Source organism: Pezoporus occidentalis, unplaced genomic scaffold (genome assembly GCF_034315485.1).
Source record: "Pezoporus occidentalis ecotype Australia unplaced genomic scaffold, CSIRO_AGI_Poc_V1 ctg234, whole genome shotgun sequence".
In the NCBI taxonomy this organism is placed as follows: Eukaryota; Metazoa; Chordata; class Aves; order Psittaciformes; family Psittacidae; genus Pezoporus; species Pezoporus occidentalis.
This window is the reverse complement of record NW_026914222.1, coordinates 583,651-608,242: the sequence shown is the minus strand read 5'-3', so window position 1 is coordinate 608,242 and position 24,592 is coordinate 583,651. Positions and strand designations below refer to the sequence as shown.

Sequence of the window (24,592 nt, the reverse complement as noted above, 5' to 3'; positions counted from 1 at the left end):
CAACAAATTAGGCATATTAGAGAGCAGGTAATTGTTTTATTGATTTAAAGTGAGGGCAGGAAGACAAATCTGTTTTAATAGGGTATCTAAAGAGAAATTAATCACATGTTTTAAAAGCATCCATGTGCACACCACTGATACATTTATGTAAAATTGCATCCACTATGGAAGTGGATTCAGGTTTACATTTAATTGCAGGAAAAAAAATCCCAGTTCATCTGTATCATCTTACAGTTTGGTAGATATTCCTTGCACTTTTTAATATTCATTATATTTTCTAGAAATGCAAGATCTTAGGTTCAAGTTTAGCTACACATGCAAAAATCTTATTTTTTAAAAAAGGCTAAAAGTTTTAAGTTTGAAAGTTTTAATTTTAAAAAATTGTTATTCTGAGCACATTTGTGCACATGAAATCTTTTGACATCATGTGAATAAGAAGTGTATAAATTCACAGATCTTTTTTTCACGTATAGAGTGATCACTGGTCGAGGAGAAAAATGAGTCACAGACCTGAAGAACCTATGAAGAGAACCAGTGTGGTCAACCTTGATAAACTTTTAGATAACATCTCAGAGATAGAAAAGGTAAGTGTAGAAGGCAAAAAATGTTGAAACTGCTAACTAAATATTGTGACACTTTAATAAGCTTTTTGAGTGAAATTACTTCTAAATGTTATCAGCTTATTCTTTTATCACAATGTCTTGTACTGTCTTCAGAGTGTTTGTATTGACTGTACTTCAGTTATGAATGACTTCTGTGGAGTCAGAGAAGCCTTTGTTTCTGTGCTAGAATTCTAATGTGCAGAGGCCAATTTAGGCTTCTCATGAAAAGCATGGAAGTGTCCCCTTGTTTCAGTAGCTGCTATTGGAGATAACAGTATTGTTATTGGAGATAACAGTATTGTTATGGAGGTAACAGATAACAGCTGGATTACTCTGTCAGAAATTATTCTTTGTTCTTGAAAAATGTCACTGCCGTAGCAGGAACATCTGCTTTTTTATTCCATATGCATTGAGCTATCTTTATTTTATGTACATGTCAGTTCTGAAAAGATTGACCCACTGAGGAAAATCAGTACTGTATTTCTTGTTAGATCCACGCTGGCCAGCTCTCTGTGATTTCCTGGTCAGTAAATCCATGCTAGAGATAATATAAAAGGGGCATCTGAGAAATTTTGCATTTCTCATGGAAAAAATACACGAGTTCCTATTCACACCCATTACTTACGTTGGTGCTCAGTTAAAGCACTGACAGCCTTATATGCAAAGCAGTAAAAAGAACTTTGCCGAGGATTGATCCAGCCTGTGGACTACTGAATTGAGAATAACTCAATTTATAACTAGTGATGTGAGTTGGCATTCTTAGTTCTAAAGAGTAAACTTTTAATAGCACAGGTTCTCAAGTCAAGCATCATTCTTCTCTATAACAGAATTTCCAGAATGGCCAATGAAGTGGGTTTGTGACTGCAGTGTTGCAAAATTGTTAAATCTTATATTAATGTAAAACTCAAGATTTAAAACTTTAAAGATACTGTATCATTTGTATAACTAGTATAATTTTTTCTGATTTTCTAGAAAATAACAGAAGTTAATGATGTAAATAATGTACTGGTTTTTAAGCTGGAAAAATGTAACAGATTGTTAACATTAAGCCAGTCAAAGGAAGAATCAGTAAGAGAAGGTAAGTTATTTTTTAAAAAACTGTACGTTTTTTGCATCTATTTAGGAAATTCCATTATTTTCAGCCATATAAAACACACAAAAAAAATAGCAAGGATCGAAGATACTGTGTGAAAACCACTTATACTTAATCCTGGTTCATGTAATAGAATCCATGTCATTTGCATAAACCAGATAACTTTAACCCACAAACATGCCTTGAGAACTGCATTAAAGTTACTAGTTTCCACCTGATGTAATATTCATCCACTTAAAGAGATTTTTGAGTGCATGCAGTATCTATGCAATAAAAACTTTCCTTCTGCATTTTTTTTTTCATCTTTTTTCTTTTGACGTTTTGCCTTTCCCATTCATGCAGGCCTCTTGAGCTTCTAGTGAACTCCCACAGTTTACAAAGGCAGTATTTTTAAGCAAACTGTCATCGGCAGTTTTACTTGAAATGCTAGCCTGTGAGTTGGATTAATCCACAAGCAGCTCAAATGTCTGTGTAGAACAATAGGGCCAACATTTGGGAAAAATAAGGTCAGGACTGACGCTATCCTGCCTCCAGTTGAGCTGCTCCAATGGTATCAAGATGGCAAATGTTATGTTTCACCTGGTCACCAGAAATGTTTTGCCCAGTGAGAAATGAGTCAGGTTCATTCTTGGATGCATAATTTGCTTCCCTCTGAAATGTCAAAGAAAGATTGCCTGTAATTGGAGATGGCATGTCAGGCTGGTGGGGCTATTGCTCTGATGTAACACAAAGAATTATGTTTCTTAGTAGCTTTCGTGATTTGGTTTGCTTAGGGACAATCCAATAGTCCAGATTGCCTGGGAATGTATTTTCCTTGTACCATGTTGACTGGTATATTGAAGGTTTAGTATTCCTGTCTGAATTCCATTCACATAAATTGGTTATGTAAGGACATTGGGTGTTGGTGGAATCTCAGTGTCTTCTGCCTATACAAAAAATTTAATCTCTAGAGGACTAAAAAACTGGCCCAAGTGATTACACTTCTTATCTGTGTGAGATTTAATCTCTGAAGAGATCAGATTAAACAATGTGACAGCCCACTTTGTGTTTTTAATGTCACTGTCTTTATCTCATTTCCAGTTACGAAGTGTAAGGAATTGTATATAGCCATGTAAGGCTGATTTCAGTTAAGCTGACATCACTGTTATAAGCTTATTCCACAGGCTGCACTTGTGTTACTGTCAGCTTTAATGCGATCAGCTGGGGCTCTATTTTGCTTTGTATACCAGATGTCATTATGGTGCTAAATAGTAATGAATGGTAGTAACAGTATGTATTAAGAGAATTCAAACTGTTCATAATGAAATAATCATATGGCATTTACTGTTTTATAGGTGGAAATTATAAGCCTGTACATCATAACAAAAATGATGTATAATCCTGCCAAATGAAGGAGGATTTTTATTATTGTTATTCTAGAAGTATATCTTTTCAGATGAGTATTTGAAAAGAGAAATAGTATCTAGAACTTAGCATACATTTGTGGTTGCTTATTCTTCTCTACAGAGCTGCTGAAAGATGAGTCTTTTTGTAGAACTTTGGTCTCTGACAAATCAACTTGTTAAGTGTTAGGAAACAGAATAAAACGTATAAGTTTAAGAATAAAACTTAGTTACATGCTGGAGTGAGGTTGCTAGTTGGTTTCACTTAGAGATGTGATGGGACTTAAATAATGTAGCATAATCAGAAATTAATTGGAATTAATTAAGTTTGCTCATGATGCCAGTCAATTCCGTTACACCAAGAATCTGGGTAACAGATTCCAATAATGAGTGATAGAAAGGGGATAGGAATACCAGTAACAGTGCATATGGGAGGTATTTTGTGCAGAGTGGTAGGCCTTAGTTGGCTACTTTTCAGGGAAGACATATTGGTGTGTTTCTGGGTAGTTCTCTGAAAATGTAAGTGGTCAAAGAGGCAAAAACAGTGATAGGCAAGCTTATGGGAGAAGTAGAGAAATGCATATCATGTCCATGTAAAGTCTGTGATTTTCATGTAAAGTTCTGGTGTGGTTGTTTCAAAATGGACATGCCAGAACTAGAAAAGATAACGGAGAAGGTGGCAAGGTTTGCTATTGTCAGGGAGGAGCAGGGGATGGGCTATCAGGAACCAATCATGTAACAAGGCCCACAGAAGCAGGGACTTCACCAGCCGAGATTCACTCCCACTGTACCCATGCAGGCTTGGCCCAAGTGAGGGCTGTCAGGATCAGCCAAAAGTCCACATTACCAAACAAATATGTAGTGATGGAACAGGTCCAAGGTCAAGACAGGAGGCTGAGGCAGGATCAGCTTCAAAAATAGTAACAGGGGCCAGACACCGTCTGTAATGAGGCAAGTTTGAAATCAAGCCAGGAAGTCACTCCCTAGGTCATGAGGAGGCTCTAGATCTACATGGTATGTAGATCGCTGCAACACAGCTGTGCCATAGATAAAGTTAGGCCAAAGGCAAAAGCCTCAGCTTAAAAGCACCTCACAGGGGAAGAAGGGACAGCCCCTTCTGAGTCTTCTGACAGCTTTCTTCAAAAAGCTTTTTTCAAGTTTACCAGAGATACTCTTTCTAAGTTGGTCTTGAGCCCAGCAGAACACCCAGAAGGGGGGGGGGGGGGGCAGAGTGCACTTGGGTCCTCACAGGTTTGGTCACAATTTTGGAACATCACTGAAGAAAGACTTAAATTCACTGGGTCCTTTTCAGCCTGAAGAGAAAGAGTAAAGCTAATATGATTTAGCAGCTGTAAAATTATGAACACAAAGGGACTAGGAGATGAATAGTCACTGTTTAATAAGAGAACTTGTTCATTGATTTAAAGAAAACAAAAGGAGGAACTTTTCCATACATTGCGAAATAAATTTGTTAAATCAGTTCCACAGGAACTTGTGGATAACAGAAGAATAGATTAGTCCAAAAAGATTTTTAAAAATTATTTATCAAAACTTATCATCTTTGTTAAACACAATGGCAGTACCTCTCACTCAGGTCTCCCTTACTTTTTGTGAAACTGTCAGAATAGATTAGGGGTAACGTTTTTCCAGCTTTTCCCTTCTTTTCTGAAGTATCTTCTACTGGGTATTGTGAAGTGGGATAATGAACTGGGTTGAACTTTGGTTTGATTCATTAGAGGCATTTGTTTCTCTATTAAGGACAAAAGACAATGCAGGACAGACATTCAGAAACAGATCAAGAGGTTTCATTATTGACAAAAACAGAGAGGAGGGGGATTACACAATACAGATTTTTAAAAAGGGGAAAGGAAAAGGTGGACAACAAATCTTTTTTTCAACAGAAACTATGGGATAAAAGCAGAAAAGTGAAAGCGACAACTCAGGGAATCAGAGCAGCTGTGCTGACTGAAACAAGGATTGTGCAAGTAGGATGGACTGAAAATGCTGTAAAGTCAGGAGAGAGATTGCAGCATTGTAAATAGTAGTGCCTCACTTCGTTGAGGTAAGAGTGAAATGATTTGAAGAGTTAGTTACACAGATACAACTGAAGAAAATGACCTCTGGATCTGTTTTGAAACACGATTGGAAAAAAAAATGTGAATGGCCAAAGTCCAAGAGAGAAGAAGCAGAGCAGTCGGCATGAAAAATTAATTCAAGTTTTAGCAGCAGGGATAGTCAAGAAAAAACAGATCTCAATAATATTGAAGTCATAGTGGTTGTACAAATTGGTACAGATTTAGACAGGAGGCAGAATTATTGGAATGCAAGGATTCTGGTCCATGAGGAAGAGAGATGACAGAGCTGTTAGTAGCAGTAACAAAACAAAGTGAAAAGCAGGAACTTGAAATACATAGAACATCCAGGAGGTATCCCCTTTTACTTCAGAAGATAAAGGTAAGTAAGAGGCACCAAAGGGACAGAATGTATTTAGAAATTAGACGGTTATTGTGGCTGTTCTGTTAGGTTAATGTGCTTACCAATAAGGCAGACACTTCAAGTATCATGTCATGAAGTGTTTACGAGTTTGTATTTTTTAATTGCATTCATGAATGGTGGTCAGAAAGCAGATATTCCCAAAACATTTTGTGCAGGAAATTGCCATAATCTGCAGCAGATGCTGTCAGAGGAATCAGAGGTAAACAGTTCCCATTTTATGGGAAATCAGCAGTGACCGCAATGTTAGAAGTATTTCACAAGGACATTATGGTTGGTGTACTCATTATAAATTACAGTATGTATTTATAAAACATTTTGGATTTGTGGTTTTTTTTTCATTTTGAAATGGATAGAAATGGGCTTTGAACCTTCATCAAATTCACCTGCAACATTGACCCTTCACAAGGGGTAATAGCATACTGTGTATTCAGAATCGGACCACTGCAGTTCCTTGTAAAAACTTTTTGAAAGCCAAAGCACTGTGGGATTAAAAAACACTATTACTGATGCAGTTATAAAAGGATCCTCTGCAAAACTGAAGAAGCTATAAGGGGCCACACGGAGCACTGATACTTCCATTCTTACTCTGGCAACAGCTATCCGCCAGTTGTGTGAATTTGCAGGATAGGTAAACCACTCCTTTTTAGAATATAAGGTTTATCAGTAAACCACAAAGCAAGTCACAGAACAACTAAGGCAAAAAACTTGAGAGACCACATAGTGATGAATGGTTCACATACAATTCCAGATAAACATGCTACTTACAGCAGAGGAGCAGAGTGAAAGGGCATTATGGCAGGAAAAGCTGTTTTGTCTATCCTGAGGGGTTTGCGACTGCTAGTGGTGGTTGGGTGGAATTTTATGTTGCCTAAGAACTCTTTGTTACTATGAGAAACAGAAATAGTGCCCCGGAAAGTCTTCAACAAGTGAGAACCTGAGGACCCCGTGATATCCCTGATTGCAGGAAGTTTCTCTCTGGAACTGTTTAAGATAAAAGGAGACTGAGAATTCTGAAGGAAATGCAAGGGAAGAAAGAAAATTTCTAAATCTCAGGGGAGGGGGGAGAGTGAAACACTTGAACCAAAGATAAGATGAGAAAAGATGAGCAACTGGGCAAATGTATACATGTTCTGAACGGTCATAAATGAGCTTTTGTGAGAGATTGATCCAAAATCAGACTCCAGTGTCCATTGTCTCAAAGATTGGTAGAAGCTAAGATTCTTCCCTCCATTTCCTCAAGGATTGGTGTGAGGAATTGGAATGGGACTACAGGACCACTGTCTCAGTGATTGGTGGGAGGAGTTGAGATAAGACTCTTCCATCCATTGCCTGGGAGAAGGGTGGGAGGAGTTAAGATTCTTCCATTGCCTTAAGGATTGGTGTGAGGAATTGAAATGGGACTCCACCATCCATTGCCTGAGGGATGAATGGGAAAGACTTGGTAAGACTCTTCAGTCCCTTACCTTGAGGACTGGTGTGAGGAATTGCTGTCCATTATCCCAAGAATTGCTGCAGACACGTGTGTGTGTGTGTGTGTGTGTGTGTGTGTATGTGTGTGTGTGTGTGTGTGTGTGTGTTTGTGTTTGTGTGCAGACATCGAATTTGAAGAGCTGGCTGCAAGACCAGGGAAACTGGTCCACCAGAAACATGTAATACGTGACATGAAGAGCAGAGGTACTCCCCCCAACTCTTTACAAAAGGGGAAAAGGACATCACCAAGAGACACATCACCAGGGAGCTATTGCCATGAGGATGACTCCAGAAGGACACCTTTGTGAGGATACTCTCTGCCAATGACTACTACGGACCCTGAGGGACACCCTCTGTGAGACATCGCCATGAGGGCACCTCCATGAGACACACTCCACGGGGTACCTTCAACGGAACTCCAGAAGGATGCCTCCACGAGGACAAACCACCGCTGATGGACTCTTGGGGGACACTCTGCTCTAATACTACAAGACTACGAACCCTGAAGAACTCCCACACCCAAGGATGACAACAACAGATCCCCAGGACACCGCTGGATCCACAGTGGTGACTATCTGCTGCTCTCTCTGCACCCCAAATTCTTACTTCATTTTCTATCTCTTTTCCAATCTGTCCTATCGCTATCCCCTTTATTACAGTAATTTCCCTCTTTTTTTACAATAACTGTCTTTTTGAAATGTGTAATAAGCAAAGAGTCCAATTATGGTACTTGACCTTGTTTGCATCTTAATTTCACTATTGGGATTACGAACTGAAACAAGGTCCAGTGCTGGGTTTTTTCTCCTGTCGGACCCTGACAGCTTTATTTTGCCTTGATACTTTCTTGCTAAACAAAGGTGAGATTCAGAACTGCAGTTTTTGTTTAGAGTGAATCATTGCAGATGGGCTTAAGACAGACACAAGCCTGGAATTCTTGTCTTCTGCCCCTAAACCTTGTCTCTGGTGACTGAATGGACTCTTGTGGTGCAGGCTACAATTCTGAACTAAAAACTAGTGTAGTTTCTAAAATGAAACCAATCACATTATTGTCTGTGAGTAATTACGGTGGCTCTACTTAGCATCTTTAGGACTGCGTATTTCCTGACTTACTTTTTCAGAGGTGTCAAAGGACGAAGTGCCTGGTGTGATTGTCCTTTAAAAGAAGCCAGTGGCGTCAGTTATAAATGCAGACAGAAGAAGCTGCAAGAAATTATAAATATTAAACAGGGAAGAAGAGCACCTTAGGCTGTTTAGTCTTTCTGCATGTAGACAGTATTCTTTAAGGGGAAGGAACCACATGGAATCCATAACAAATGCTGGGTCAGTGAGCCACAAAGCTGCAACCATTTAGCAAAATTTTTGTTTTTCTTCCTTAACGTAAACAAGAAAAACTTGGGTTTCCAGTATTCTTTTCCAGTCACAACTGGAAACACATAAGGGATTTGCCAGGATACATCCTTTAAAGAAAGATAAACAGATCTAAAGCAGATATAAAACAGTGGCTTGCACTTAAATAGCTGTGACTCATTGTGAGAGTAGCTGCTGTTTACTGAAATGCATAGGTGTCTTTTGACTTTATCCATGAATCGGAAGCATTCGGGTTTATTTCTATAGGTTTTCAAATTTTTAGGAGGCAATTTGTAGTGTATACACTGCAAAACTAGCTGGTACAAATGGGTAGGCTAACTGCCGCTTCCGCCTTCTTCCACAAACGCTTTTCGTTCCAGGGCAGGAGCTGGGGACAGGCAATGTTTTTGTGCTGTTCGTGCTCCCTCTACTGGCTTCTTGCAAGCGTGGACCGGGAGAATATAGCTAACATACTCACTCTGCTGCCTGAAAAGGGAAGTTGATGCAAGAATAGACTAAGGGTCAAAAAGATTGAGTGGAAAACTGAATCTCTGAGCTGGGATCTCAGTTCGTTTTCCTGACTCCATTATTTGTAATCTAATCTTTATGATCTACAGTTTGCAACAGAGCTTTGGTCTCATGAGACAAGTAGCTGTTACTTAGCATGATCTATCTGTTGTGGAAACTAATAGTCCCTTAAATGCAGTGGTACTCCAGAAACAGAGAGAAAGATTTTAAGAGTAAAGTAAGAATAAGTAAGCAACCTCAAGTTTAGTGTCTCCAGTCTTCTCAGTCTTTGAATGTTTTGCTACTTTACTGATAAGTTTACAAGGAACAAACATAAGGGATGAAAACAATATATAATGAAAACTGAATATTGTATTACAGGCAGCCAGTATGGTTTTCAAGTACTAAAAATACAATTAAAAAATAAAATAATTAAATACACAAGTATTTAAACTGATAAGTTGCATGCATGTGCACACAGATATAATTATTTTGTTTGAAATGAGTTAATGGGGTTATAGTAGCATATTCTGAATCTCTCCAAGCTTATGTTGACCCAGAAGATCAAGTTAGTATGCTCTAAAAAGGGAGAAACTGCAGTAAGTGGATAGTGCTGGTCTTGTGAAAAAGAATCCTGGCAAGAACACTATCAGGAAAGTAAACCTCAATTTCATTAATTACATCAAATTGCTGGAATGCTGATATGGAAGACTTCCATTATTGCCCAGAAAACAGTAGCATCTCTGTTTTCTGGCTAGAAGCAAAATTGTAATAGCTTTATGAAATTGTTCATATTTCTTGACATAATTGTTTTTAATCTCTCGTATACTGAAAGCTAAAACTAAGCAGTAACCATATAATAATAATCTTAGTTATTTCTGTAGTCAGGAGGAAGACCTAGACTAATATTTAATCAAGACAATTATAAAATGTTTTATAAACAAAATATAAAATTAAAATTTTGAAGTAATTATTTAAAAATACTGGATTTCTAATTTCTTTTAGAATGTGCCACTCTACAGAATGTGATGAAGGGTTTAGCACAAACCATTGAAAAACAGTGTAATGTGAAAGGTAAAAGCAAAAATGTTTCTACATATATATTGTACCGTAATTTTGAATGAGCAGGCATTTAATTTTTTTATTATTAACATTTACTGCTCTTTTTCAGAGAGAGAAACTCACAGCCAAGCAGAAAAGGGGAAAAAACCCTAAAATCAGTCTTGTGCAGACTTTAGTGGTCTGTGGTGCTTAATGAATGTCTGTTGCTATTATCCTACTTAGAATCCACGTGTAAAAGAAGTTCTGCCTCAGTGAGGGGTTTTTAATCAATAGCTGGACTTTAAATTTACTTCAGCATAGCACAGGCAGTTTTACAAAAAGTGAGATGTTACCATTCAGCTGTTGGACTGTAGTGTATTGAAATGGTTATGCATAGTTTTTATCAACTGGTTAAACTATTAATTTTCTTGTTAAAGAAGAAAATGGAGACTGTGTAGTTCTGTAAATGATGACTAGCATGTCTACACAAAAAGTTTCTTAAAGGTAAGGAAAGTTGAAAAATTGAATTAATTTCCTTATTCTGCTTTCCTGCTAATAATACTGTAAAAATGTACTTCTTAGTATATCATATAATTTTTTATTTACATAGATGAGAATGATAGACTAAAGGGTACCATTCACATCTTGGAAGAAAAATTAAAGACTTGTGAACAGGTACGTCACAAGTGATGGTTCTTTATGTAAAGGCATATTTGTTCATGTCCGTGTTAGCAATTTGTATACCTTTATATTCTTGGGTTTGCTACTGATACCATTACTGTTGCACTTTTTCTAAAATTTGTCATGTGGAAAGAGTTGTTCTCATGAAATACCAATATGAGAATGTGTTAGAGGGACTAAGAGGTCAGAACTCCTAAGAGCTGAAAATTCTGGCCCAATCTAAATTGCACTTTTTTTTTTCTCCTGTACTTAGCTTAAAATTCAATTAAATTAATTCAAAAATCTAATCCCTTGAGTAAGATTATTTTTATGTGGAACTAAGGTTTTGATATTCACAATGCCTGCTGTACTGCCAGAGAATCAAGAACTGTCTGAATTTTGACTGTAGTTTCTTTTGGAGTACATGCTACAAAGATAATGGGTCTGTCCTTTTTATCTGTATGTCATAATAAATTCCATTTGCCATCTCTACTTTTTATCTATGCCATTCATTTTTGGAAAGGACGTTAACACCAGCAGTGCTAATCACTATTTGTGTTAGTTCTCTGTGCTAAGATTGCAGATCCGTTACCTCTATAGGATTAGGAATCCCACTACTGATTTTCTTTGCCTGTGTTTGTACTAACCGTGAGTTAAAATTAAATTTTTATACAAATAGAGGTGTCATCTTGACAGCCTGAGAATAAACTAAGTAACACCTTCTGACAGACATGAGAAAACTATGATTCTGTGCGTTATACAGATGTATGGCATGGCGAAACTTCCTGCTGTTGTCTTGAAGGCACTTGACTATGTCCACATATACTATTACCACTGATCAGTAACTGCTTTTCTGAGTGTTTCTGAGCATTGCTCTGGTGAGTGGCTACCTACCTTGTCAGAAGGCTCTGACGAGTTTTGAAGTAAGTCATTCTACACTGGCAGCTACTGCCAGTTACTTGATAATTCTGGAGTAGTAATTGGAGCAAACTTAACAATAGGCATGCTCAACTCTTCTACTTGCGTATCAGTGCCACCAGCATCACTGCTGCTGATACCACTGACTTTTGGACTGCTGCCAGTATGAAGTTGTGAAATCCTTGGGATAAGCAATACTGAGAAAATTCATACTTTAAATTCAATTTTTGTTGTATAATCTTACAAGCAAATATCCACAAATATAAAACTGTATCACTTGCATAACTGCAGCACTGTATCAGATCCTTGGGGAAAGGAACGTTACTTCTCCATTTGCCTGTTCTCCTAATGAGTACAATTTCTGATTTTATATTAACTGATAGCTGCAGTGCAATGAAGTGTGCTGTATTTTTTGTCTGTGGACTTCAGTCAGATTGCATAAGAAGTAATTGGGCATTTTGAATTTACTAGATAGAGGATAAAGCACATACTGAATTACAGAGTATTGTACATTTCACATGAATGCTGTGCTTCAGAGAAGACTGAGAGCACAGAAAACTCAGTATTTTTATGAAGCCTTTCGCATTCGCAGGAATATAAAGATCAGATTGAGAAACTTATGAAGGAAATTAAAACCAAAGAGGAAGACCATAAATCAGAAATAATGAAGCTGAATTGCGATATGATGAAAAAAAGTAAGTTCTCTGAGGACTGAATGCTATGGCATTAGGTAAAAAATGTTGTAACCTGTAGGAGCTACACCTTCATCAAGGAAAAGTACAAGTTCTGCTTCATTGTGGAAATATGAAAGCTAAATATGAAAGCTCAAGAACAGACAGTGGCAATGAGGCATTAGTACAGCAGCCCAGGATGAGCAGAAATTCACAAACAGGTAGAACAGACAATGGAAATTTGGACCTAAAAATCTGAAGGAATTAAAGTTCGGTTTAATTTAAACTATTGCTTTGAACTATTAGCTAGACTGCTGTTAAGAGTGTTCCAGCTATACTCAGGGAAGTATGAGCATATGAGCAAATGAGCTATGCTCATTTTCACAAATAAATAATACTGCAACAAGAAAAAAAATCATTTCAATATTTATTTTTCCTGTTACTGACATAGCCTTGAAGAGGCTCATCCAAGTAGCTGAAGAAAGGCAAACTCTTGTAAAATACAATGCTTCTTCAAAGAGACCTCATCTTACTGAGATAGGATGGGGGGGGGTGTGTGTCTTACATCCTTTGCTTGAATTGTTTTCCTGTGAAATGTTGATCTGCTATTCATTAATTTTTTTAATATTTGGGAAATTGTCATTTTTCCATCTAAACGTCTTCTGTAATCATCATATTTGATCTTACTATGTTACTAGTTGAAGCAAAAGAAAAGGAGTATAAAGAAGAAAGAGAGAGAAAAGACCTGGAAACACAAGAGATAACTAGACAGCTGAGAATTCAAAACGAAGAGAAGCAGAAAGAAATCATTAAACTGCAGATAGAGGTACACATCACAAAGCTGAGTTAAGATCAGCTGGGCTTCGGGTAAACCTAGAAGAGACTGTGTTGTGAAAAACAGTAATTAGTACTTAACAAAGTAATATGATGGTATCTGGGAAATTTCAAAAAATATTGTCTTCACAAAGCTCAGTGGCATGTGCTCCCTTCCATAATAGTATCTGAGTTGCTTCTGCTCAGGAATCGAGTTCTACCTGCTATAGGGGGAGATTGAAGTTTGCAGTTTTCTTGTGTTGAAACATTTTGACAATTCTGCTAGCTTTTCAGCTATATAAAAAACGTTTTGCTTATTTTTATTCTTTCTAACTTGTGGAACCTGGAAAGATATCTTTTTATATAAACTTCCAGGAGCTTAAAGACTTCTGTGGTGATTTGAGTCACAGAATTCAACACATACGTCATGGCTCAGATTTTAAGCCACTGTCATTACGGAAACAACTAAGGAAATACTTCAAAACTTTTGCATATCAAAAAATAAATAGGATGTTAAAGTGTTTGGGCTGAGTTTTCCTTAGGACATGAGGGAAAGATGATGGTTTCAGAGGTTTTTAGCATCCTTTGTATTTTCTCCTACAGACATGCATGGTGGACACTTCAAATATTTTAGTAATCATCTTGCTTGTCTAAATGTATTTAGTTTGTATTGTGTCTGTACTATTAACTTTTTACAATATTTTGAGGTATTTTTTAAAGAAACGTAACTCGTAATTGCATTCGTCTTTTAAATAAACTGAATTAGCTTCATTGTCATATTACATAGTAGATAAGCTTTAATATACAAAATCCAATTTTTAAAAAAAGTGAAAATTATATGTTTGGGTTTTTTTTTTCCCCATATTTAATGTTTTGCTTTTTCTTGATTCTTTCAGTTCAATGCTAAACTGGCAACAGTTCAGGGTAGAAAAAGATCATTTTGGGAATCTTCTGCGTTTCCACAAAGTATCTATAGAAGAGTACGTATTTTTAAGTGTCTATATTCTGCAGATAGTAAACATTATTAGAGCCTGTTTGAAACAGCAGCTCCCTGTGGTTTTACTGTGTCTCTTCTGCAACAAAACTTTGGAGATTGGGGAGCTGGGGGTGTGTGCAGTTTCATGTCCATCTTCCTCTCTACATTCCCTCCCACCTCTAGACAGCTGGTTTCCTGTCTCTGCACCAATGTCGATAAAGCTCAACAGCAAAAGCCCGTATGTGAAGTGGGTTTCGTACAGAATTGTTAATCTGGAAACTTCAGATAGGAGTAACATAAATTACTGTGCTTTAAATTATATATGTGCATTACTGGTTTTGTAGGCTTGGGACGTTGAAATGTCACAAAAAATAGGATTTTGGGGAAGTCAGCTTTGTAGTTTTGTGACACAAAATAGTTAGAAAAATATTCTTACTAGAATATTTCTCATTAGTAACAGCGTATTGTGTTGGTACATAATTCTGTGTGATGTTTAGCAATGAAGCCTTTGCTTGCATTTTTACAGAAGCTGCAAAATTTCCAGGAGGAGAAAAACCAAGAACTTGAACGTCTGAGAAACACCATAAAAGAATTAGAGAAACGTCTTCTTCAAGAGCAAGAGCAGCACTTCAAACAGAGGCAATTCTGAGTAAATGACATGATGTACTTCATTACTACATATAATGAGAAGTAAGCTCAGTGTATTTCAAAATGTTTACATAAAAATAAAAACAAGATATGAAGAAATGCTGAGTATTTATTAGAAAGACTCTTGTCAAATACTCCAAAGCCATGCATTCTGTGTACATTCAGGGCTACTTTCTTGCTCATCAGCATTCACAATAAGAAGATTCAGGTTTCAAAGGAGTAATAATTTTCCTATTAAACCATCATTAATTATCGTGTACACTTTCAGAGCAGTTTGCCTTTCTTGACTAATCTTCATCCAGGAATCCTTCAAACAACTGTATTTTTACTTCAGCTCAGTTAATCAAAGTTAGGAATGCTAAGCTACAGACAAAGAAGTTATGCAAGGTTATGTGGTATATTACCTTACCAATCAATACAGATTTATCAAATTCAGCACTGTTATAAATGAAGAGAAACATTAAGCCAGGATTAAATTTGTCCTGTCTCTCCTCTTTCTGATACTGTTCTTGATTCTGCATGAAGAGTTGTTAACACTGTTTTCCACTTTAGGCAAGTTGGTTAAATTGTTATAGAAAGTATTAATGGATCCTGATACTGTACCTAAGCCACAAAAGTTAAGCATATAAATCTGTTACTTTGAAATAATGCAATTAGTGCATGTATCTTATGTTTGAGATCAACAGCTGTTTTGGCATGTTGCTAAAGAGCAATCTTTTCTCATATATAATGTGTATCCCCAGGTTAGAAGAAAAAAAAAGATTTGGAATATATTCCATTTTCTTAAGAAAAAAATGATTAAAATGTCTTTTTTTTTGGTTATCTTCCATTCTTGATTGCAAAACATCAGATCAGGAGCCCCTAGGTCATAGTTTATGCTCCTGTCCTCACAAATGCAAGCAGAATATTAGAAGAGAAACAAGAAAGACAAATTAATCAAGACACCTTTCCACTGCATCTGAAAAACAAATAACAGGCCAATTAAATTCCTTGAAATTATGAAGCTTTTCACTGATGGGATTTGACAGGTATTGTGTAATTCTACGAGCACTGCTCCAAATGTCTATCTCTTTATAATATTTTAATTCTACACACCTCTCTCTAGTATAATTCTTAATGGAGGGCAATAAAAACACTTAATATGTTAATTTTTCTACTCTCACAACTCTATGAATTTAGGTATTAGGACTCCCTTGCATTTTTTTAAGGTGATGCTTAGTTTGTTTTTCAGGTTCAGTTTCTTGCCTTTTCCTCTCACTGTCAGGTGTCACTGGTTTCACTTGCTTGTGCTGCTGGCGACTGTCAGGCAGCAGCGAGCAGACGTCACTGTCAAGATTCAGTGATGTCTTCTACTGACAGCTGGCCATGTCACCTGCAGGAATTTGGAAGTGCTCCGCGACACTGTCAAGTGACAGAATTCCCTAGCTCTTCAAACAAAAGGTGTCGACAATGACAGCATCAGCTACTAGAAGTTGAGTCTGATGCTGTCTGCCAATTTCAACTTAACTGGTTTTTACAGGTGCTTTTCCCCTTTTTTCATAGCTTTTTATCTTGTGCAGTTTCTATACCTTCTTCTGGAGGAGCAGTGTCTACCTGCTCTTGACTGCCTGTCTGATTGTGTCTGTTATGGCCAAAAACTCTATGACGTCTACCACCATGACGATGACGTCTTTGAGTTTCAGAAGGAGCCTCATGGTTCTCATTTTTTGAGTGACGACTGCCTTCATGATGGTGGTGGTGTCTGTTTCTGTGCAGGTTGTGGTGATGTGAATGCTGACCAGTTGGTTTGGGTTCTGTCTCTGCTAGCTTTTCATCTGCTTTCTTTGTGGTGTTTTCACATACAACATCCGTATCAGCTTCCTGCAAAACAGAAGCTTGCATTAAATACAAAGCATTATATTTAATGAAACTAGTTGTAAAATATTAATTAGCTTCACATTTTTGCTGAAGAGAGGCCCAATTTTACATTATTTCTGCTACTTTGCTGAAAAAAATATATGAATGTATCAAAAAGAACCTTATTTTACAACACCACTGATGACAAGACAGGGCTCTCAGTGCAAACTTACAGGAATTTGAATTCAAGTAATTGCTAATAAAAAGCAACCTTTTTCTAAGATCCCACATCTGGCCTGCCTAAGAAAACTCCATGATGGCATAAAAAATTGTTCATATCATTGAACTTTCATGAGTACATATAAGCATTTCTTGATAATCCTTAAAGCAGTTCTGATCTTTGGTTATATGCAAAACAATGCTATCCTTTTATAACGGTAACCTTTTATAATTTGTCACCTTGTATTATCACTTTTTAAAAATAACTGTTATATAAAGGAATAGTAACTATTACATACTTTAGTTTAAACGTAAAATAAAAAGAACAATAACTCAAATCAGCTTGGATTTGATTCCGTATGTTTAAGGACCTACCTGCCCCCAAAAACCAGAGCAACTAATTGCCCATTAGCTGTATGTAAGAGAGAAATTATCCTCCAAGATTGCATTTAGACTCCTGAAAATTATTTATATTTCTATCAAGGTGAAGAACTCAGATAATCAGTGTGTTAGGAATTAAATCTAATTCACTTTGAAAGTTTAAAAGCTCTTGAATTGTGTAAATTCTAAATCAGGTCTTATTTTGATTAATCACACTGAAACTTTTTTTTTTTAACTGCCAGTCAAATCCAGTTTCCCTTCCTAGTATATACAGAATGAAATGAGAGAATACCATGTAAGAGCAGTTTCCACACTTCTTTTCACAGTATGCAATTTTAATAGATTCTTCTACATAGTCAAAAGACAGGAAGGAGTAAGGCAGACCAAGATGATACACCAGACGGCCGCATCTAAGGAGAGAAAGAGCTTTATGATTACATATATATAAACATAAATATCTCATCATACTTTATTTTATTCACATCAATCAACACACACCGTACAGCCCCATGGGGAGTGTTTCTGTCCAAGGAATTTACAGGCAGAAACAGTATGTGCTTTAGAAACATTTGCCCACTCAACTGCATTGGTCAGCAGTGTGTAGCATGATTTCTGGCTGATGTAATAACTCTACTGGCAGAAGCCTCTAGTTTAGTAGCATTTAGACTAGCAAAGGCACACATTACAGACCAGTCTTGCTAACGAGGAGGGCTGTTTGAATGTTGGTACAAATCGCCATATGTTGTTGCATCCTTACAAAGAATGCTCTGTGCAACATGTATTTTGATTGGAATGTACATTATGGATCATCTGCACTACTGATTTAGTGTGCATTAAGGGAACTTTCATGGTGCCTATTTGTCTCAGATCTGTACTTGAGCATTCTGATATGCTCTTGGCTACACAACTGGTACTGTGAAAGGCAGAACTTGGGTTCAAGGGCAGCTGGTGAAGTAGTGAAGTACCCCACCTGCAGTGTCAACACACAGTCCTCAAACCTTCTCTCCCTACACACGTGCAGTGCAGGACTAGAACCAGCAACAGTCAAAAACTACATTACCAGTAAAGGCACAATAAGATCATATACTCCTAGAACCATAATGGACAATGGCCATACCAGTTCATAGTGCAGGTGTACCCTATGTGTCAACAGCACAGAACTGTTCAACCTTTCAAATGCTATGTGCCAAACAGCTTTGGAGTCCCTCCACAGACTCCATACAGCTGCCTTCTGTTTGTCACACAACAGGAACCTCCCATAGTTAGGCATACTTGCTGCTGTAACATGCAATCACTTTCTAAAGTTCATCACAGTGCTAATTTCATCCCACAGAATTAAGCTAATTTGTTGCATTTCATCATATTACCCAAAAGCAGTTAAGTAACTTTCTAATTCTGTATTAGACTTAACTGTGCTTCAGTATGAACAGAGAGTGTTCATTACAGTAATATAATAGTAATTAGAATGGATGCGTTAGAAGTACAGGACTTCTCAATTTCCAACACAAGGCTGAAAAATCAGGATTTCAGTTAAAGAGCTATTACTGGTTCTGCTGAAAGGTACATGTCCCAGATTCCTATGATCAAAAAGACACTTTTCTTCTGAAGTCTCCAGTTTCATCTAAAGACTAATTTTTCCATATGGCTACAAGACATTTTCAAAAACTTTGGTCAAAATGGTTTCATGAGAACTGAGATAGCTCTCCTCATCTGATTCTGCTTTTACATGCATGGATGTAATGAAGTTGCCTGAAAATAAAAACCAGTCCAGAATCATGCTGTCAATTTCTACACTCAGTTATGTTAATCTAAATCGGCATTAATTATAAAGAAAAAACTGTTTATCCCAAGCTTACTTAAACAGATTCGCTTTTATAGCCTCCTTTCTGCAAGCACTTTTCTTATTGCAACTTACAAATTGATAATTGTCTTTTTTTTGTGGTGTAATCTGCACATCAGTGAAATAATACAGAGATTTGCAAAGCATTACTCTATAAATACATGCAAATATTTCCCTGTGTTCCCCTCTAAACAGACCTGTCATAGATGAGAAAGTCATCTTTGTTTCCATTTAATTTAGTCCAAACATCATCTTGCTGCTCATCTTGCTGGTAGACAGTAATGTATTCTGAAACGCTTTCTTGCAGTAGGTGAAATTTCCTCTGGGAATAGGACCCCTGATGATTGACAATGATATACGAGATGTTGACCAGTCCTTCATTCTCTAATTTCACTCGCAGGTCTTCCAATCTAGTGGAGAGTGTAAAGAAGCAAGACCATAAATCACTAGAGAATCATAGATTTACCACATTCAATGGGAGTTTGCATGCTCCATCTTGCCTTTTTTTTTTTTTTTTTTTTTTTACACTGAATGTTATTTTCTCCTAGTTTTAATGACAAAAATCTAACACTACAAAAACATTCTTACCATTTGCCATGACTACCAACTACGCTGTTGGCAAACCAGGCTCTACAATAGCTAACATGCCCTGAGTCCAGTCCTTTGAAGTAGAATGCAGTACTAAGTAAAGCAGACATCTGTTTTCAGACTGAATTCAGTGTTATTTCAGTTCTTTCACACTCTCCGTGGTATAACACAGTTAGTTTATCTTGATGTCTTTATTTAAATGCTGAGGTTTTGGTCACATAGTTGGTCAAAGAATGCACACTGTAAATACAGCAGGGAGGTGAATAATAAAGAAAGCGAACCTCCAGTAAAAGGCCAATAGTTCTCTGACTCATCTAGACATAGCTATTTTCTATAATAGCCAGAAAAAAGGATACTACAGCAACAGGGTCAAAAGGATAGCTGTAGAGTATGTGCACAACCTGGCCAGCAGTTGCAAGTCTTTCCCTTTGGCATCCAACCATAAAAATTGTTTATAGTACAGAAAGCTGCTTTCTTGCTCTAAAATGTGGTTGGGGGGTTTGTTGTTTTGGTTTGGGTTTTTTTTTTCCTTTTCTTTGAATTTCCTTTTCTTTTAATATCCTTCCTATTGAATTGCTCTAGAAAACTTAGGAGTTTGGGTTTGGTTTTTTGTTGGGTGTTTTTGTTTTTGGTTTTTCCCTCAATTTCTGGAAGTAATCTAGAGCTTGAAAGAGTCTTTCAAACCTTCAATAAATACACAGAATCAAACCTAACTACCTTAAAAGCCAACCACAAAGCCCACTTTTGACTTTGATGGAGCCAGAGATTTACCACCATTTTTTTGTATCTAGTTCTTCAAAAACTAGTAAAGACTTTTATAATATGAAGTTATGCAGCCAAGAGGGGGAAACTAAGATGCTGTCACAGTGACTAAAATGAAGCTCTGAAATGAGGATTACAAATTTTTAAACCAAAATGATTTCACAATCACTAAATGAATCCAAGATAAGGACGGTATGCAATTCCTGTTTGGGTCAGCTCAGAATTATTTTCGTGCTGCTGTTACTGTCAGGTAAGCTAATTATTTGCACAGAAGTAGCTTCTAGTAAACAGAGCCCAAAGTCCCAGTCTTGTATGAAAATGTAACGCTGATGGTTCCTTCAAATGCTTCATCTCTTTTTCAAAAGGCCAGCCTTGACCTTACCTTTTTTCTTTAATATCTAGGACCTCTGAAGAGGTGAAAGCACATTAAAAGCACGTGGGTTTATGTGCCTTCTCCCCTACAGATCGCTCATGAGAAATGAGTGATCATGGATCTGTTTCAGATGTTCTAGCCATGTCAGGGAATTATGATGTTTCTTGGCCTCAGCATCTTGGCTACACTAATCATCTGTGGGTGACTGAAGTGCGGTCTTGAGAAACTGTTCTTTTGGTTTTCACTAAAGTCAAGTTGATCATACTTCTGTGTAAGGACAATCTGGAGAGACTATCTGTCAGTCAGGACTAAGTCAAGAGATAAAGAATCTGAGCAACTGGCACAGAACACGACTGCTGAGAGTTAACCTGGTCACTGGGTCCTACATGCCAGCTAGGATGGCAGTATTTGAGGAAGCTAGAGTTTATGGAGTGCATACGTATACAGTTGGACACGTGTTATCCTCAGATGGCATTAAAACATTGACCAGTTCATGTTTTAACAAAACCCAGGAAAAATATTTACTCTTACCTTGAAGCCTGCAGCACACACAAGTATCAGCTAGCTTGGAGGAGAGCCACCACTGTCACCGACCCCCTAGAGCTCAGCATTGGGTTTTCCTCCCCAATATGCCATTCTGGGGGCTCCTTGCAGTACTGGCTCTCTGTTCCTTCCCCTGGGAGGAGACAGAGAGCCAGAACTAGCCCCAGCCCTGCCCACATGGCTGGGCTTTGTCTGAAAAGAGAAAAAATAAACAAAATGAGAAAAAGCTCAGGCTCTTTTCATAACAAAACACAGAGGAAAAAAAAAGTAAAACAAAATTAATTCAATCCAGTTAAAAGAAGTAAAATAAAATTAATTCAGCTTCTCTGTTTCCTGCTTGATGTTGTATCTTCTTTCTCTATCTGCAATGGAATTCCCCAATAATAATTAGGTAGTATTTTTTTATTGTTGTTGTACATAAACATCTGAAAAGTAAGTGTTCAGGATGACTGGATTTTCTTTTAATGCCGCTATTCAGACTATGCTTTTTTCCTCTTTGTAACTTTTTTCTTGACTGCTTTTAACATTTCCATGATTGGAAAGTGGCCCTACTACTTGTGTTTCAAAATCAGTTTTGCTAAGCCTGTTTATGCTACTATGAATCTAGACTAGTTCACTCCAGATTCCAGAGTAGTTCCACTGACTTAAAAGTTACTTGCATCAACAGGCTGATGTGGTGCACAGAACTACAGAACCTGGCAGAAGTTTATAAGGAAAAAAAAGCTTACAGATTTTTACAATTCAGTCTGTGGCATTTGGGTATCATCAAGAAAAATCTCGGAAGGACTCAGGCACTAGAAACAATTTTGCAAAAACAGGAGTGAAAACAGAGTTTCAGGATTCCTCACACCTCACAGAATCTTCTACCCACACTTAGTGGGGATTTACAAAATGTTTATGAAAATCAAAGCATATGAGAAACCCCGTAGTTACCTTTTCCTTTTATTCCATTAACTAGTAATTTTGGCTTAGTATGTTCATTAAAAAAATCTCATTATTGAGAAATATATGAAATATAAAACTGCTTCCCAATATGTCCTAGGTTGCGAAGCTGATAATTTCACCACTTGCATCAAAGCCTCACAGAAAACACAGAATGTTTTGGAAATACTGATTTCTGATAAATAACACCTGTGCTTACATCAGTCTTGTTATATTCTAAAACAAAATCCAACATTTTAATAATTAATTTTTTAAAACAAGAAGCAGCTGCTGCAGAGCCAATATCATTTGTGACATCTGTCTGTCCCTGATGTTTCTTTCCTGAAGTTGTCCCAAAAGCATTTTAGGTGCAGGACTTTGAAGATTCAACTGTGGTCCAACAGATACCAACACGGGCAGTTTTTCACTCTTTCCACACATCTAGAAATCTGCCCCCCTTTACAGCCATTATAAACACACGAAACTCCTGTGACATCTTGAGATCCCTCTATGTCTTTATGGCCTTCTGCAGCACTAGCATAGAGCACCCAGCAACAGCTGTCTCACCCCATGAGCGAGATTCTGAATTATACTTCCCTTCATATTTCAACTCCCTAGTTGGTTTCCAATGGGGATTTCAACAGTCAGCCCTTTCAGCCAAAGCAACAAGCAGACACGCTGCCAAACCTTAAATCATGGAGTTATTTCACAGCAAAACCAGCACGCTTACCCGCTCCTCCTCCCCCTCCTTGGCAGCTCCGCTTAATGCTGCTGCAGAAGAAAACTCTGTGGGGAGAAGGGCTGTGGTATTTATACTGCTCTTGTTTATCTCACTTCGCAGATACGGTTCAAAGTTCAGGGAGCTCATTCTGCATGACCTTGCAAGCAAAGCAAACCCCTTTAGCAAAAGTAGCCAAAATACTTTCCTGTTAACTAATTCCACATGGAAACCGTTCCTGCTGCAGAACAGCAAGGTATTTTTAATACAAGGACTTTGAATATCAGCGTATGTATTTTGTTGGTCTCCCCAGCCAGCAGGAGTTAGTGGTACAGTCAGAGGAGGGGCGTGGGGCAAGGACTCATTACTTCCCTAACACAGTGGTAACCACAGTGAGGGGGGGAAGGTACTTCTCTATTTATAAAAATGCTGAGCTAGCAGGTTTTTCTCCCATGTTCTTTATCTGGTATTTGCCTTAGAGAATGGCATGCCCTGTCTGAGGGCATGTGCAGTACAGAGCTCCTTTTGCCCAGCTGCTCTTGATTATGTCTCAGCCTTAAAACTGGTTTCTAGAGGACCTGTCAGTTTAACAATGGTTGAAGCTTAGAGCCCTGATCTTCAGCCATTGAAATCAGTGTAGCTACATGAAAGCCATGAAGCTCTACCAACTGGCAACAGCCTCTTAACTCTGTATTACTCTGTCATGATTTCTTAATACCCTGGATCACTGAAGGCTGTGTAGACATTCAGGTTAAACTGTTTCCTTATTCTCCTTCCTCAGTGAGAGAATTGTTTATGCATGGAGTGTTTTATTTTGGCAGCAGTTTGCTTGAGTTTCCTCTCCTTCAATGTACGTGTTATGTGTGTTTATAGAAAAAGAAATGTTTAAAAATACAGTGTGCTCAGAGTTTAAGGTGGTGAGATTTATATTGCTTAGTTCTATGGCCTGAGACTGTCTCCTGCACAGATGAGCTTTATGCTTCTGGTTGGGTGTGCGAAATGGAACTGCAACCTTGGGGGTTTTCCTGTAGGAGTCCTATGCTCAAGTCAGTGGAAGGAAGGAAGAAAGATCTGAAGTTTTATTCAGTAGTCTTAGAGGACATGTTGCAGAAAACAGACATCAGAATGGGATTGAATTTTTTTAAAGGGTAGAATGTGCTCACGTTCCTGATGTTGTTAGGGAAACACATCCTTATATCCTTTGCCAGTTTGGGAACAAGCCCTCATAACTGTGATGAAGTCCTTTACTATTACAATGGTAGACTATTTGCTGGGCCTCCTGCCTCAAGATAGGGTGTTGATTTTCAGTGCCAATAAAGCTCTGCAGGTCTGGCTGGAAGTAAGTATTTGGTATGCATCAAATCTGTCAATTCCTAAATAAGCACTGACAAAGACAAAAAGAAATGAAGCAGGTACAGATCCATTTATAGTGTGAGGAATAAAGTGCAGCTCAGTAGTGATCGACATATTGTCTCCTGCCAATTGTTGCAACACAGATGGAGATACTACCAAATGCAGAGCAATAGCACATTCCCATTTCTTTTTCAGCTTTGTAGAGAGGGCTGTGCGCAAGACTTGGTAAGTGCTGAGCCTACAAGCTATATCTAATAGCACTAAGGGCTGCTGAGACTAGCAGCTCACAAGCACTGAAGAATAAAGGGTCCAGAGGGAGTAAACTGAGCTGAAAAAGCTAACTAAAAAACAGCTACCTTGCTACGGAAAGCAGATTGAGGATGGAAATGTACAGTGGTCACTGCTGAGAAGCTGGTATTTCGTCCCATGTAGTA

At 37.7% G+C, this 24,592-nt stretch overlaps 2 protein-coding genes across 3 annotated transcripts; one reads left to right on the top strand and one right to left on the bottom strand.

The window, feature by feature from the left end:
- Positions 1–481: 481 nt before the first annotated feature.
- CCDC152 (coiled-coil domain containing 152) lies at positions 482–14,863 on the top strand. The gene is made up of 8 exons (XM_062621809.1): positions 482–584; positions 1,575–1,680; positions 9,903–9,971; positions 10,549–10,613; positions 12,109–12,211; positions 12,886–13,013; positions 13,897–13,980; positions 14,503–14,863. The coding sequence occupies exons 1-8, from the start codon at positions 498–500 to the stop codon at positions 14,623–14,625; spliced, it is 765 nt and encodes a 254-aa protein (XP_062477793.1). The 5' UTR covers positions 482–497; the 3' UTR covers positions 14,626–14,863.
- SELENOP (selenoprotein P) lies at positions 14,733–22,976 on the bottom strand. Of its 2 annotated transcripts, none has more exons than XM_062621806.1 (5): positions 22,818–22,976; positions 21,155–21,358; positions 19,098–19,310; positions 17,353–17,470; positions 14,733–16,484 (listed from the first exon to the last, which is right to left on the bottom strand). In XM_062621806.1, the coding sequence occupies exons 2-5, from the start codon at positions 21,343–21,345 to the stop codon at positions 15,840–15,842; spliced, it is 1,167 nt and encodes a 388-aa protein (XP_062477790.1). In that variant the 5' UTR covers positions 21,346–21,358; positions 22,818–22,976; the 3' UTR covers positions 14,733–15,839. The 2 variants fall into 2 exon arrangements, with proteins under 2 accessions (XP_062477790.1, XP_062477792.1); XM_062621808.1 differs by having other exon boundaries at positions 15,760–16,484.
- Positions 22,977–24,592: the final 1,616 nt, after the last annotated feature.

Coding starts and splice junctions, on each gene's coding strand:
- CCDC152 (XM_062621809.1), top strand. CDS start 498: ATGAGTCACAGACCTGAAGAACCTATGAAGAGAACCAGTGTGGTCAAC. Junction 585..1,574: donor ACATCTCAGAGATAGAAAAG/GTAAGTGTAGAA, acceptor CTGATTTTCTAG/AAAATAACAGAAGTTAATGA. Junction 12,212..12,885: donor TTGCGATATGATGAAAAAAA/GTAAGTTCTCTG, acceptor CTATGTTACTAG/TTGAAGCAAAAGAAAAGGAG.